The sequence below is a fragment of the Oncorhynchus clarkii genome, unplaced genomic scaffold (assembly GCF_045791955.1).
Source record: "Oncorhynchus clarkii lewisi isolate Uvic-CL-2024 unplaced genomic scaffold, UVic_Ocla_1.0 unplaced_contig_1599_pilon_pilon, whole genome shotgun sequence".
Classification (NCBI taxonomy): domain Eukaryota; kingdom Metazoa; phylum Chordata; class Actinopteri; order Salmoniformes; family Salmonidae; genus Oncorhynchus; species Oncorhynchus clarkii.
In genome coordinates this window covers 305,494-321,591 of record NW_027260980.1, presented here as the reverse complement: position 1 = coordinate 321,591, position 16,098 = coordinate 305,494, and the positions used below count along the sequence as shown (strand labels likewise).

The window sequence follows — 16,098 nt, the reverse complement described above, 5'->3', positions numbered from 1 at the left end:
CTTCACCCTGTCTCCCTCTGCTGGTCGTTGTTAGGTTACCTTTTCTCCCCCGCTTTCTCCCAGCTGTTCCTTGTCTCCTCTAACTACCCATTCACCCCGTTTCCCACCTGTTCCCTTTTTCCCTCTGATTAGGTCCCTATATCTCTCTCTGTTTCTGTTCCTGTCCTTGTCGGATTCTTGTTTGTTGTGTTTCATGCCTGAGCCAGACTATCGTCATGTTTGCTGTAACCTTGTCCTGTCCTGTCGGAATCTGCCGGTCTATCTGAGCCTACCTATGTTTGGTTATTAAAGAAGCTCTGTTTAAGTTAGTTCGCTTTTGGGTCCTCATTCACTCACCGTAACAGGAATCCTGTATCTGAATCTAGAGGACCTCTGATTGAAGATGGAAGAAGAGGAGTCACGATGTGGAGATGTAGGAGAGATGAGTCTTCTATTAGATGGTGTAACATCATAGGAGGACCTGGTGTCTGTGATGGTGGATATTATCGTCATGTGACCTGTTCAGGTAAGAGACTGGTCATATTGAGAGATTTATTTATACATTATACAATATTACCATTTATCATATTTTATGTGTTTTTATTTCATTTAAATAGAGGGAGAGATGTCAGATGTATTTAAACATTATATTTGTGTTTGTCATATTGGTTTATGGGAGATGTTCATGGGCAGATCATTGTAGTTCAGATGGTACTGAAGTGAAGCTGCCTGATGGATGTCCAGCTGTTATTTTCTATAAAGTGAAGTGAACTTATTCCTGTCTCCTGCCTGCATTATTCCCAACCCGATCCTGAGTGACAAAGAACCCATTTCTACCTCTTACAGTATCAAACATAGCAAACTACAATCTTTTATCCAACATATTTGTGTTTAGTCCTTGACAGTGTCATCAACAAAACTGATTGAATGTTCAACCAACTCTTTTTCTCCAGATTCTGTGCGGCTTGTGGATGGAGCTGGTCTCTGCTCTGGGAGAGTGGAGGTGAAGTCCAATCAGTCCTGGGCCTCAGTGTGTGAAGCTGACTTTGACCGGCAGGATGCAGAGGTAGTCTGTGGGGAGCTTGGCTGTGGGTCTCCTGCAGCTCTACAGGGGGGGCTCTATGGAGGAGGTGAGGGTCAGACCTGGGATAAAGAGTTCCAGTGTAAAGGCAAAGAGTCCCTTCTCCTGGACTGTGACACCTCAGACAGAGAGAACAACACCTGCCTACCTGGTAATGCTGTTGGACTCACCTGCTCAGGTAAGAAACAGTTTGTCACTCAATCAACATTGTTTTTCACCTGGAGTGAAGAATATGAGAGACAATATAGGTGTCTTTCAGTGAGAAAATAGTAAGATTACTGTCTCTCTCTTTTCTTTTCTCAGAGCCTGATGATGTGAGGCTGGTGGGAGGAGACAGTCGCTGTGCTGGTGGAGTGGAGTGGTACGACCAGGGAGAGTGGAGGACTGTGGGATCTTTCTCTGACGTGATGTCTATAGCTGTAGTAGTGTGTAGACATATGGGTTGTGGCTCCACTGTTTCAGCACTACCTGGAAACACCACTAGAGGGTTTGGAGTTTCCTGTTCTGGGTGTGAGTCTTCACTGAGGGAGTGTAGAAGAATGCATGATCTCCTTCCTGGACTCTCAGTGATCTGCTCAGGTAATAACAAGATACACTATATTACCAAAAGTAAGTGGACATTAGTGGGTTTGGCTATTTCAGCCACACCTGTAGCTGACAGGTGTATAAAATCGAGCACACAGCCATGCAATCTCCATACACAAACATCGGCAGTAAAATGTTCTTACTGAAGGTCTCAGTGACTTTCAACGTGGCACGTCTGGGAGCAACAACGGCTCAGCTGCGAAGTGGTAGACCACAAAAACTCACAGAACGAACCTCAGAAGCACATAAAGTTCCACATACTTCTTGTCCATGTATTATATCTCCTTCCTGGACTCACAGTGATCTGATCAGGAAATATCAACATATTATCATTATATTCAACTATATTCCTTCATTCATACAACTTCCTCTGCACCTCTCATGATGACTGTTTAGCTTGTCAGTCTGATTTACAAATAAGATCCCTCAGTCAAGTAGGAATCAAATACAACTTAAATATCCCAGAATGCTTTTGCTTTTGAGTGTTATCTCAGTGATTGTCTCTACTCACAACGACTGTAACAAAGAGAGAATGAGGGAGGAGTGGAAGAGGGAGAGATGGGAAAGATCAAATATATTTTTATCACTAAGTTCTCACCAGTGATGTCATCATAACCAGTAACCTTTTCTACTCCTGGCCCATCCTGACCCTGACATACAGCATCAGACCTTGTAGATCAGATGGTACTGTAGTGAAGCTGCCTGATGGATGTCCAGCTGTTTATTTTCTATTAAGTGAAGTGAACTTATTCCTGTCTCCTGCCTGCATTATTCCCAACCCGATCCTGAGTGACTAAGAACCCATTTCTACCTCTTACAGTATCAAACATAGCAAACTACAATCTTTTATCCAACATATTTGTGTTTAGTCCTTGACAATGTCATCAACAAAACTGATTGAATGTTCAACCAACTCTTTTTCTCCAGACTCTGTGCGGCTTGTGGATGGAGCTGGTCTCTGCTCTGGGAGAGTGGAGGTGAAGTCCAATCAGTCCTGGGCCTCAGTGTGTGAAGCTGACTTTGACCTGCAGGATGCAGAGGTAGTCTGTGGGGAGCTTGGCTGTGGGGCTCCTGCAGCTCTACAGGGGGGGCTCTATGGAGAAGGTGAGGGTCAGACCTGGGATAAAGAGTTCCAGTGTAAAGGCAATGAGTCCCTTCTCCTGGACTGTGACACCTCAGACAGAGAGAACAACACCTGCCTACCTGGTAATGCTGTTGGACTCACCTGCTCAGGTAAGAAACAGTTTGTCACTCAGTCAACATTGTTTTTCACCTGGAGTGAAGAATATGAGAGACAATATAGGTGTGTTTCAGTGAGAAAATAGTAAGCTTACTGTCTCTCTCTTTTCTTTTCTCAGAGCCTGATGATGTGAGGCTGGTGGGAGGAGACAGTCGCTGTGCTGGTGTAGTGGAGCTGTTCAACCAGGGAGAGTGGAGGACTGTGGGAACTGCTGACAGGACCAGGATGTTTTTGTCTGCAGTAGTGTGTAGACAGATGGGTTGTGGCTCCACTGTTTCAGTACTACCTGGAAACACCACTAGAGGGTTTGGAGTTACATGTTATGGGCCTGAGTCTTCACTGAGGGAGTGTTGGAGAAGTTATGATCACCTTCCTGAACTCACAGTGATCTGCTCAGGTAATAACAACATATTATAATTATATTCAACTGATTTCCTTCATTCATACAACTTCCTCTGCACCTCTCATGATGACTGTTTAACTTGTCAGTCTGCTTTACTAAATAGATCACTCAGTCAAGTAGGAATCAAATACAACTTAAATATCCCAGAATGCTTTGTATTTGAGTTTTACCTCAGTGAATGTCTCTACTCACTACCACTGTCACATGTCATGTTATTGTCATATCTAAATGAGGAAAGTAGTTGAGGAGCTACGTTTTCTTTTTCTCTCCTCTTGTTCCAGATGTCCTGCTTAAGCCTGATATCAACATGTGTTGTCTCAGTGACTGTAGGCCCACTACTCGTGTTGCCCTGTGAGGGAGGGTGGCTGGCACTGTTACATGCTGATGTTATTGTCATATCTATAGGAAACTAGTTGAAGAGGTTTTTCTTGTTCTCTTTTATTGTTACAGATCTCCTGGTCCAGCCTGATATCTTCCTGACTGACTCAATGGGAGGGGTCTTCAGGGGCCACCAGGGGCCCGAGATGTTCAGGGGCTACAACTTCACCATAACCTGCTCCACTCAGCCACAGTACCCAGGAGGCTCCTTCCTCCTCACGTTCACCGGCTCCAACAGAACCCAGACCCAGCCAGCTGTCAATCACTCTGCTGCATTCCACTTCCCTGCTGCAGATGACTCCCACCAAGGGAACTACAGCTGTGTTTATGACAATTATGTTTTCTCTCATAACTTCTCCTCTGAGAGTGAGCTCCTCTCCCTCACCATCACAGGTAAGTGAACATGAACCAGACTTATAACTTTGTCATTGACAGATTTCCCACAGATCTATGTGATGATGATCAGTCCCCTCATCAAAGGTGTTTCTGTTTGCAGCCTCTCCTCTGCCAGCCTTCATCATCAGACACGTTGTAGTGCTGCTGATCCTACTGACAGCCATCACCACCTCCTACCTGTACTACAAGGTAAAGACATTTACTCAGACGTTACAAGTCATTTAAACTAGAGGGAGAGGGAGAGGGGGAGAGAGAGAGAATGGAGATACTAGTGAGTAAATGTCTGACTGTTGGTGCTGTGTCTCCCTAGCCCACCAGGAGGCAGAAGATAGTGAACAGGGTGAGCAGCATGGATCTTTATGTCAATGCCATGGAGATGGTCTCTCTGAGCTCCAGAGCTGAAGCTGGACCGGGAGAGGAGAGAGCAGCCCAGGGGACGGAGTAGGAGTAGAATGAAGCTGACCCTACATGCTGATCTTAGGTCAGTTTTGTGTTTTAAATCGATGGTCAGCAGTGGACTGGTGTTTAAAATGTGGTGACAAACCTGAAGTGACTCTAATTTTAATAACAAGTTCAGAATTAGTTCAGAATTAGTTTATCTTTCTGGAACCTTGAAAGAAATCTAAAAGGAGTGACTGCAACCACCATTATTCATTTAGTTTGGTTTTTACCACCAGAGAAACATGGGGTTTGGGTAACATGGGGTTTTGGGTAACAAGGGGTTTTGGGAACATGGGGTTTTGGGTAACATGGGTTTTGGGTAACATGGGTTTTTGGTAACATGGGGTTTTGGGTAACATGGGGTTTGGGGTAACATGGGTTTTTAGTAACATGGGGTTCTGGGTAACATGGGGTTTGGGTATCATGGTGTTTTGGGTAACATGGTGTTTTGGGTAACATGGGGATTGGGTAACATGGTGTTTTGGGTAACATGGGGATTGGGTAACATGGTGTTTTGGGTAACATGGGAATTTGGGTAACATGGTGTTTTGGGTAACATGGGGTTTTGGGTAACATGGGGATTTGGGTAACATGGTGTTTTGGGTAACATGGTGTTTTGGTAACATGGGGTTTTGGTAACATGGGGTTTTAGTAACATGGGGTTCTGGGTAACATGGGGTTTGGGTATCATGGTGTTTTGGGTAACATGGTGTTTTGGGTAACATGGGGATTGGGTAACATGGTGTTTTGGGTAACATGGGGTTTTGGTAACATGGGGTTTTGGTAACATGGGGTTTAGTAACATGGTGTTTTGGTAACATGGGGGTAACATGGGTTTTAGTAACATGGGGTTTTGGGAACATGGGGGTAACATGGGGTTTTAGTAACATTGTGTTTTGGTAACATGGGGGTAACATGGGAATTTGGGTAACATGGGGTTTTGGATAACATGAGGTTTGGGTAACATGGGGTTTTGGTAACATGGGGTTTTGGGGTAACATGGGGTTATGGGTAACATGGGGTTTTGGGTAACATGGGGTTTTGGGTAACATGGGGTTTTGAGTAACATGGGGTTTTGGTAACATGGGGTTTTGGTAACATGGGGTTTTGAAAAAATATGAGGTTTGGGTAACATGGGGTTTTGGGGTAACATGGGGTTATGGGTAACATGGGGTTTTGGGTAACATGGGGTTTTGGGTAATATGGGGTTTCGAGTAACATGGGGTTTTGGTAACATGGGGTTTTGAAAAAACATGAGGTTTTGGTAACATGGGGTTTTGGATAACATGAGGTTTGGGTAACATGGCGTTTGGGGTAACATGGGGTTTTGGTAACATGGGGTTTGGGGTAACATGGGGTTTTGGTAACATGGGGTTTTGAAAAAACATGAGGTTTGGGTAACATGGGGTTTGGGGTAACATGGGGTTTGGGGTAACATGTGGTGTGGGAAAATTGGATTTTGGGTAACATGGGGTTTGGGGGAACATGTTGTTTGGGTAACATGGGAATTCGGTAACATGGGATTTTGGTAACAATCGTTTTTTAATTATTTTAAGAGAGCAGCTCAATTACGTCTGTTTCATGTTCCAGTATTGCTTCTTATCTTTATTTTTTTGTCTTATTTAGTGTCTCTTAGATTATTTATCTTATTTAGTGCCTCTTAGATTCTTTATCTTATTTAGTGTCTCTTAGATTCTTTATCTTAGTGTCTCTTAGATTATTTATCTTATTTAGTGTCTCTTAGATTCTTTATCTTATTTAGTGTCTCTTAGATTCTTTATCTTATTTAGTGTCTCTTAGATTCTTTGTCTTATTTAGTGTCTCTTAGATTCTTTATCTTATTTAGTGTCTCTTAGATTCTTTATCTTATTTAGTGTCTCTTAGATTCTTTATCTTATTTAGTGTCTCTTAGATTCTTTATCTTGAAGTGTTTCCATTATTAGTCCAGGTATTATTATAATCATCTGTTCATTCTTTGTATTTTTAAACATTTTTTAATAAAGGGGTTTGTTGTTGTTTACCTCTCATGATGTTATTGATTATAAACGTTATCATATTGATTATGATGTAGATTAGTGTTATGTTGTTAGTAGTATAGAGATAATGTTATTGATTATAAATGTTATGATATAGATTATTGATTATGAAGTAGATTATTGTTATGATGTTGCTCTCTAAACTGCCATGTAATCAACTGAATGTTTTTAATAAAATTACAGGCTGTCAGTCTTGTGTGATTTAATTATTAGACAGACTAGAACATACAGTATGAATTAACTGAGATCAGTCTGTGTGATTCCCCTCTTGGACAGACTACAACATACAGTATGAATTAACTGAGATCAGTCTTGTATGATTCCCCTCTTGGACAGACTACAACATACAGTATGAATTAACTGAGATCAGTCTGTGTGATTCCCCTCTTGGACAGACTACAACATACAGTATGAATTAACTGAGATCAGTCTGTGTGATTCCCCTCTTGGACAGACTACAACATACAGTATGAATTAACTGGTCATACATTTGGCAGGAGGTTAGGAAGTGCATCTCAGTTTCCACCTCATTTTGTGGGTAGTGGGCACATAGCCTGTCTTCTCTGGAGAGCCAGGTACTGACCTGTATATAGTCCTGCTGTTGTTATTTTACTGCTGCTCTTTAATTACTTGTTACAGGCCAACCCAAGTGGTACTGTTCAGTAGGATAATAGTAGACCAACCCAAGCTGTACTGTTCAGTAGGATAATAGTAGACCAACCCAAGCTGTACTGGTCAGTAGGATAATAGTAGACCAACCCAAGCTGCACTGTTCAGTAGGATAATAGTAGACCAACCCAAGTGGTACTGTTCAGTAGGATAATAGTAGACAAACCCAAGCTGTACTGTTCAGTAGGATAATAGTAGACCAACCCAAGCTGTACTGTTCAGTAATATAATAGCAACAGTAGTGATACATGGTTAGGTAGGACACAATATATCTGTTAGATAGGAACAACAGTAGTGATACATGGTTAGGTAGGACACAAGATATCTGTTAGATAGGAACAACAGTAGTGATACATGGTTAGGTAGGACACAAGATATCTGTTAGATAGGAACAACAGTAACGTTATTGATACAAACCCTCAATGTGAAGTGATATTAATCCATAAATACAGAGCACAAGTACAACCCTTTTATATAAACCTTTTACGGTAGTAAGAAAATAAACATTCACTTAATATTTCAATAAGTCACCTGCTAGTAAATCACCTGCTGGTAATAACTAGCGTGACATTGTAGTGCAGAGACCAACGGTGCTCGTTAGCTCGTCATTAACACGGCTAGCTAAGACAGCAACAACTTGGTTAACTGGCTGAAATAGGTCTTCAATTCATGAACGGCTAAATAAATATCTACAGAGCCACATTCGCTATTGACTTTAGGATATATGAACCAGTTTTCCAAAACCACTATTGTGTTATACAGTTTGAAACAGTTTTTATGTACAGAGGAAGAGGACTCGAACCTGCTCTCAGAATATCTGTCAGACTGAGGAGCGGGCAGACCAACTTCCCAAATAGGGGAGAAGCACTCAAAACACACTAGTTGTTCTTTCAAAGAAAATAATACAAACATGGTAGGTCCGAAGACCTCTCATATTACCAACTTTACTACAATGGCAGCAAATATTTTAATGAATTCAGTAACACATAATGAAAGGAAACGTTATTTATATCACCCCTTTTCCTGAGGTGAATGGTTTCACCCACGACTCTCCCGGAACTGAGGCTTTGACATCAACAGTTTCACTTTGTTCCACCTTTGGTGAGCAAAACAGCTAATAACGTAGCTAAATACTGACATTATCCTCCATCGAGATATCTGTTCATATCTAAATACATGGCTCTGCTTTGGTCTATTCCGTTGATATTGTCAACCTGAACATTACATTGAACATGTGAGTAATTTAGCAGACGCTCTTATCCAGAGAGACTTACAGTAGTGACTGGATACATTTTCATACGTTGCATTGGCAGGACAATTGCATTAGTAGTTGGGAGGAGAGCAGAAACAGCCTAACACCTCCACTGATACTGTGTAACCTGTCTGCAGTCAACCAGCCATCCAGACTGAAGTGAAGGCCTTGTTACAGAATGAAAACACCTTCTCTTTCGTCGGCATGGCAACCTGTAAACATGTCAGTGGCGTCACAATGTTGCACAACAGCAGCAGAACATTGGATGGAGGGTCATTGTGTCATTACACAGTGTCCCTGTCTATTCTACTGTATTGGTACATGTGGTATTACAATACATTAGAAGATCTGTAGACGGCAGCATTGAAACAATTTACAACACATCGTCAACTAGTAACCTACTCTGTTTCAGTGCTGTTTAAATATCCCACTTATTTTATTCTGCTGTTAGAGGCCATCAGTAGAGACAGTCAGGAAATTAGTCTTTGTAGCAAGTTTTTTACTGTCAAACCATGGGAAGTGTGTCTATATAGGCAAGTACATATACAATTAGGATTTTACTTTAAGGTCAAATGTACTGTAACTGTCTAGTTGTGAAGAGAATCTAAATATAGTGTTTATTGACCTCTCCATTCTAGCACCATACATTCTGTTATTTGCTGAACTCCTCTCCATTCTAGCACCATACGTTCTGTTGTTTATTGTCCTCCTCCCCATTCTAGCATTCTAGGGCCATTCCCCCCAGAAATGTCCGGGAACTTGCAGGTGCCTTGGTGGAAGAGTGGGGTAACATCCCACAGCAATAACTGGTAAATCTGGTGCAGTCCATGAGGAGGAAATGCACTGCAGTACTTAATGCAGCTGGTGGCCACACCTGATACTGCCTGTTCCTTTTGATTTTGACCCCCTCCCCCCTTTGTTCAGGGACACATATTACATTTCTGTTAGTCACATGTCTGTGGAACTTGTTCAGTTTATGTCTCAGTTGTTGAATCTTGTTATGTTCATACAAATATTTATACATGTTAAGTTTGCTGAAAATAAACGCAGTTGACAGTGAGAGGACGTTTCTTTTTTTGCTGAGTTTAGTTCTTAATGACAGACTGAGTTGGTAGAAGGAGACAGGGGAGGAGAGAGAGATGAGAGAGAGAGAGAGAGAGAGGACTTATTGACAGACTGAGTTGGTAGAAGGAGACAGGGGAGGAGGGAGAGAGAGATGAGAGAGAGAGATAGGACTTATTGACAGACTGGGTTGGTAGAAGGAGACAGGGGCGGAGGGAGAGATAGACTGACATTTAAATCAGCTGAATATATTCATCACTGACTTCTCACCAGTGATGTCATCATAGCCAGTAACCTTTTCCTCTCTTGGCCCAGCCCAGCCTGACCCTGACATACAGCATCAGGCCTGTTGAGTTGACTTGGGTAACAGACCTCTAGCTTCTACACCACATCCCCCCTTCTCCTGCTCTAACATGAGACCTCATCAGTACTCATTTTGGGTGCTGGTACTGTTTATATTTAGGTGCTGGAACATTAAGCCAATATTCTATAAGAGGTGAACTCAAGCAGTAGAAAGTTAGAGGTGATATTATAGGACACACTATGTGTAACTTTGCTGCTCTGTCAGCAGTTTCCTGTGGAATTTTTCAAATGTCAGTCTCTCCTGTAGGTAGGTGTGTTTAACTGATCTTATCTGCTTAAAGGTTTGTCACATCATATAAGTAAGGAAGAGATGAGCTAGAAGTCATATAGCCTAGCAATATTTCTCAGGAGGGGGAGGGAGGGAGAGAGAGAGAGAGAGCGAGAGAGAGAGAGGGAGAGAGAGAGAGAGAGAGAGAGAGAGAGAGAGAGGACTTACTGACAGACTGGGTTGAGAGAAGGAGACAAGGGAGGAGGAAGAGAGATGAGAGAAACTCAGCAAAAAAAGAAATGTCCCTTTTTCAGGACCCTGTCTTTCAAAGATAATTCGTAAATGTCACGCCCTGGTCTTAGTATTTTGTGTTTTTCTTTATTATTTTGGTCAGGCCAGGGTGTGACATGGGTTATTTATGTGGTGTGTTTTGTCTTGGGGTTTTTGTAGGTTATGGGATTGTGGTATAGTAGAGTTGTCTAGGTAAGTCTATGTTTGCCTAGAGTGGTTCTCAATCAGAGGCAGGTGTTTATCGTTGTCTCTGATTGGGAACCATATTTAGGCAGCCATATTCTTTGTGTGTTTCGTGGGTGATTGTTCCTGTCTCTGTGTTTGTTTGCACCCAGATAGGGCTGTTTCAGTTTTTCATGTTACATTTAGTGGTTTTTGTATTGTTCGTCATTATCTTTATTAAAGATGTCTGAAGATAACCACGCTGCATTTTGGTCCTCCTCTCCTTCGACGGAAGAAAACCGTAACAGTAAAAATCCAAATAACTACACAGATCTTCATTGTAAAGGGTTTAACACTGTTTTTCATGCTTGTTCAGTGAACCATAAACAATTAATGAACATGCATCTGTGTAACGGTCGTTAAGACACTAACAGCTTACAGATGGTAGGCAATTAAGGTCACTGTTATGAAAACTTAGGACACTAAAGAGGCCTTTCTACTGACTCTGAAAAACACCAAAGAAAGATGCCCAGGGTCCCTGCTCATCTTCCTGAACATGCCTTAGACATGCTGCAAGGAGGCATGACAACTGCAGAGGTGGCCAGGGCAATATATTGTAATGTCCGTACTGTGAGACGCCTAAGACAGCTCTACAGGGAGACAGGATGGACAGCTGATGATCCTCACAGTGGCAGACCACGTGTAACAACATCTGCACAGGATCGGTACATCCAAACATCACACCTATGGGACAGGTACAAGATGGCAACAGCAAATGCCCGATATACACCAAGAACGCACAATCCCTCCATCAGTGCTCAGACTGTCCGCAATAGGCTGAGAGAGGCTGGACTGAGGGCTTGTAGGCCTGTTGTAACGCAGGTCCTCACCAGACATCACTGGCAACAACGTCACCTATGGGCACAAACCCACCAATGCTTTTTACCAGACAGGACTGGCAAAAGTGCTCTTCACTGATGAGTCGCCGTTTTGTCTCACTAGGGGTGAGGAAGGAATGAGCGTTTACACCGAGGCCTGTACTCTGGAGCGGGATCGATTTGCAGGTGGAGGATCCGTCATGGTCTGGGGCGGTGTGTCACAGCATCATCGGACTGAGCTTGTCATTGCAGGTTGTCTCAATGCTGTGCGTTACAGGGAAGACATCCTCCTCCCTCATGTGGTACCCTTCCTGCAGGCTCATCCTGACGTGACCCTCCAGCATGACAATGGCACCAGCCATACTGCTCGTTCTGTGCGTGATTTCCTGCAAGTCAGGAATATCAGTGTTCTGCCATGGCCAACGAAGAGCCCGGATCTCAATCCCATTGAGCACGTCTGGGACCTGTTGGATCGGAGGGTGAGGGCTAGGGCACGTCTGGGACCTGTTGGATAGGAGGGTGAGTGCTAGGGCACGTCTGGGACCTGTTGGATAGGAGGGTGAGGGCTAGGTCATGTCTGGGAACTGAAATGTCTGGGAACTTGCAGGTGCCTTGGTGGAAGAGTGGGGTAACATCTCACAGCAAGAACTAGCAAATATGGTGCAGTCCATGAGGAGGAGATGCACTGCAGTACTTAATGCAGCTGGTGGCCACACCAGATACTGACTGTTACTTTTGATTTTGACCCCCTTCCCCCTTTGTTCGGGGACACATTATTCTATTTCTGTTAGTCACATGTCTGTGGAACTTGTTCAGTTTATGTCTCATTTGTTGAATCTTGCTATGTTCATACAAATATTTACGCATGTTAAGCTTGCTGAAAATTAACGCAGTTGACAGTGAGAGGACATTTCTTTTTTTGCTGAGTTCAGTTCTTACTGACAGACTAGGTTGGTAGATGGAGCCAGAGGAGGAGGGAGAGAGAGATGAGAGAGAGAGAGATAGGACTTATTGACAGACTGAGTTGGTAGAAGGAGACAGGGGAGGAGGGAGAGAAAGACTGACATTTAAATCAGCTGAATATATTTGTGTAACTGACTTCTCACCAGTGATGTCATCATAACCAGTAACCTTTTCCTCTCTTGGCCCAGCCCAGCCTGACCCTGACATATAGCATCAGGCCTGTTGAGTTGACTTGGGTAACAGACCTCTAGCTTCTACACCACATCCCCACCTTCTCCTGCTCTAACATGAGACCTCATCAGTACTCATTTTGGGTGCTGGTACTGTTTATATTTAGGTACTGGAACATTAAGCCAATATTCTATAAGAGGTGAACTCAAGCAGTAGAAAGTTAGAGGTGATATTATAGGACACGCTATGTGTAACTTTGCTGCTCTGTCAGCAGTTTCCTGTGGAGTTTTTCTAATGTCAGTGTTTCCTGTATGTAGGTGTGTTTAACTGATCTTATCTGCTTAAAGGTTTGTCACATCATGTAAGTAAGGAAGAGATGAGATAGAAGTCATGTAGCCTAGCAGTATTTCTCAGGAGGGGGAGGGGGAGGGAGAGAGAGAGAGAGAGAGAGAAAGAGGGAGAGAGAGAGAGAGAGAGGACCTACTGACAGACTGGGTTGAGAGAAGGAGACAAGGGAGGAGGAAGAGAGATGAGAGAAACTCAGCAAAAAAAGAAATGTCCCTTTTTCAGGACCCTGTCTTTCAAAGATAATTCGTAAATGTCACTCCCTGGTCTTATTATTTTGTGTTTTTCTTTATTATTTTGGTCAGGCCAGGGTGTGACATGGGTTATTTATGTGGTGTGTTTTGTCTTGGGGTTTTTGTAGGTTATGGGATTGTGGTATAGTAGAGTTGTCTAGGTAAGTCTATGGTTGCGTAGAGTGGTTCTCAATCAGAGGCAGGTGTTTGTCGTTGTCTCTGATTGGGAACCATATTTAGGCAGCCATATTCTTTGAGTGTTTCGTGGGTGATTGTTCTTGTCTCTGTGTTTGTTGTACCAGATAGTGCTGTTTCGGTTTTTCATATTACGTTTAGTGGTTTTTGTATTGTTCGTCATTATCTTTATTAAAGATGTATGAAGATAACCACGCTGCATTTTGGTCCTCCTCTCCTTCGACGGAAGAAAACCGTAACAGTAAAAATCCAAATAACTACACAAATCTTCATTGTAAAGGGCTTAACACTGTTTTTCATGCTTGTTCAGTTAACCATAAACTATTAATGAACATGCATCTGTGTAACGGTCGTTAAGACACTAACAGCTTACAGATGGTAGGCAATTAAGGTCACTGTTATGAAAACTTAGGACACTAAAGAGGCCTTTCTACTGACTCTGAAAAACACCAAAAGAAAGATGCCCAGGGTCCCTGCTCATCTGCGTGAACGTGCCTTAGGCATGCTGCAAGGAGGCATGACAACTGCAGATGTGGCTAGGGCAATAAATTGCAATGTCCGTACTGTGAGACGCCTAAGACAGCTCTACAGGGAGACAGGATGGACAGCTGATGATCCTCGCAGTGGCAGACCACGTGTAACAACATCTGCACAGGATCGGTACATCCAAACATCACACCTACGGGACAGGTACAGGATGGCAACAGCAACTGCCCGATATACACCAGGAATGCACAATCCCTCCATCAGTGCTCAGACTGTCCGCAATAGGCTGAGAGAGGCTGGACTGAGGGCTTGTAGGCCTGTTGTCTGGTGAGGACCTGCGTTACATCACTGGCAACAACGTCACCTATGGGCACAAACCCACCGTCGCTGGACCAAACAGGACTGGCAAAAGTGCTCTTCACTGATGAGTTGCCGTTTTGTCTCACCAGGGGTGAGGAAGGAATGAGGGTTTACACCGAGGCCTGTACTCTGGAGCGGGATCGATTTGCAGGTGGAGGGTCCGTCATGGTCTGGGGCGGTGTGTCACAGCATCATCGGACTGAGCTTGTTGTCATTGCAGGTTGTCTCAATGCTGTGCGTTACAGGGAAGACATCCTCCTCCCTCATGTGGTACCCTTCCTGCAGGCTCATCCTGACATGACCCTCCAGCATGACAATGCCACCAGCATTACTGCTTGTTCTGTGCGTGATTTCCTGCAAGTCAGGAATATCAGTGTTCTGCCATGGCCAACGAAGAGCCCGGATCTCAATCCCATTGAGCACGTCTGGGACCTGTTGGATCGGAGGGTGAGTGCTAAGGCACGTCTGGGACCTGTTGGATAGGAGGGTGAGGGCTAGGGCACGTCTGGGACCTGTTGTATAGGAGGGTGAGGGCTAGGGCACGTCTGGGACCTGTTGGATAGGAGGGTGAGGGCTAGGGCATGTCTGGGACCTGTTGGATAGGAGGGTGAGGGCTAGGGCACGTCTGGGACCTGTTGGATAGGAGGGTGAGGGCTAGGGCATGTCTGGGAACTGAAATGTCTGGGAACTTGCAGGTGGCTTGGTGGAAGAGTGGGGTAACATCTCACAGCAAGAACTGGCAAATATGGTGCAGTCCATGAGGAGGAGATGCACTACAGTACTTAATGCAGCTGGTGGCCACACCAGATACTGACTGTTACTTTTGATTTTGACCCCCTTCCCCCTTTGTTCAGGGACACATTATTCTATTTCTGTTAGTCACATGTCTGTGGAACTTGTTCAGTTTATGTCTCAGTTGTTGAATCTTGCTATGTTCTAACAAATATTTACACATGTTAATCTTGCTGAAAATTAACGCAGTTGACAGTGAGAGGACATTTCTTTTTTTGCTGAGTTTAGTTCTTATTGACAGACTGAGTTGGTAGAAGGAGACAGGGGAGGAGGGAGAGAGAGATGAGAGAGAGAGAGAGAGATAGGACTTATTGACAGACTGGGTTGGTAGAAGGAGACAGGGGAGGAGGGAGAGAGAGAGATAGGACTTAATGACAGACTGAGTTGGTAGTAGACAGGGGAGGAGGGAGAGAGAGATGAGAGAGAGAGAGATAGGACTTAATGAGAGACTGAGTTGGTAGAAGGAGACAGGGGAGGAGGGAGAGAGAGAGAGAGAGAGATAGGACTTATTGACAGACTGAGTTGGTAGAAGGAGACAGGGGGAGGAGGGAGAGAGGGATGAGAGAGAGAGAGAGAGATAGGACTTATTGACAGACTGAGTTGGTAGAAGGAGACAGGGGGAGGAGGGAGAGAGAGATGAGAGAGAGAGAGAGATAGGACTTATTGAGACTGGGTTGGTAGAAGGAGACAGGGGAGGAGGGAGAGAGAGGACTTATTGACAGACTGAGTTGGTAGAAGGAGACAGGGGAGGAGGGAGAGAGAGACTGACATTTAAATCAGCTGAATATATTTGTATCACTGACTTCTCACCAGTTATGTCATCATAACCAGTATCCTTTTCCTCTCTTGGCCCAGCCCAGCCTGACCCTGACATATAGCATCAGGCCTGTTGAGTTGACTTGGGTAACAGACCTCTAGCTTCTACACCACATCCCCCCCTTCTCCTGCTCTAACATGAGACCTCATCAGTACTCATTTTGGGTGCTGGTACTGTTTATATTTAGGTGCTCGAACATTAAGCCAATATTCTATAAGAGGTGAACTCAAGCAGTAGAAAGTTAGAGGTGATATTATAGGACACACTATGTGTAACTTTGCTGCTCTGCCAGCAGTTTCCTGTGGAGTTTTT

The 16,098-nt window shown here is 43.8% G+C and overlaps 1 protein-coding gene across 1 annotated transcript in view; it reads left to right on the top strand.

The window, feature by feature from the left end:
- Nucleotides 1-16,098, top strand: part of LOC139402781 (scavenger receptor cysteine-rich type 1 protein M130-like) — a 58,273-nt gene that overhangs the window by 29,660 nt on the left and 12,515 nt on the right. The window contains 6 exon segments of the mRNA XM_071146700.1: nucleotides 933-1,238; nucleotides 1,364-1,570; nucleotides 2,573-2,878; nucleotides 3,004-3,282; nucleotides 3,570-3,614; nucleotides 3,739-4,059. Coding sequence (XP_071002801.1) covers nucleotides 933-1,238; nucleotides 1,364-1,570; nucleotides 2,573-2,878; nucleotides 3,004-3,282; nucleotides 3,570-3,614; nucleotides 3,739-4,059 — 1,464 coding nt within the window.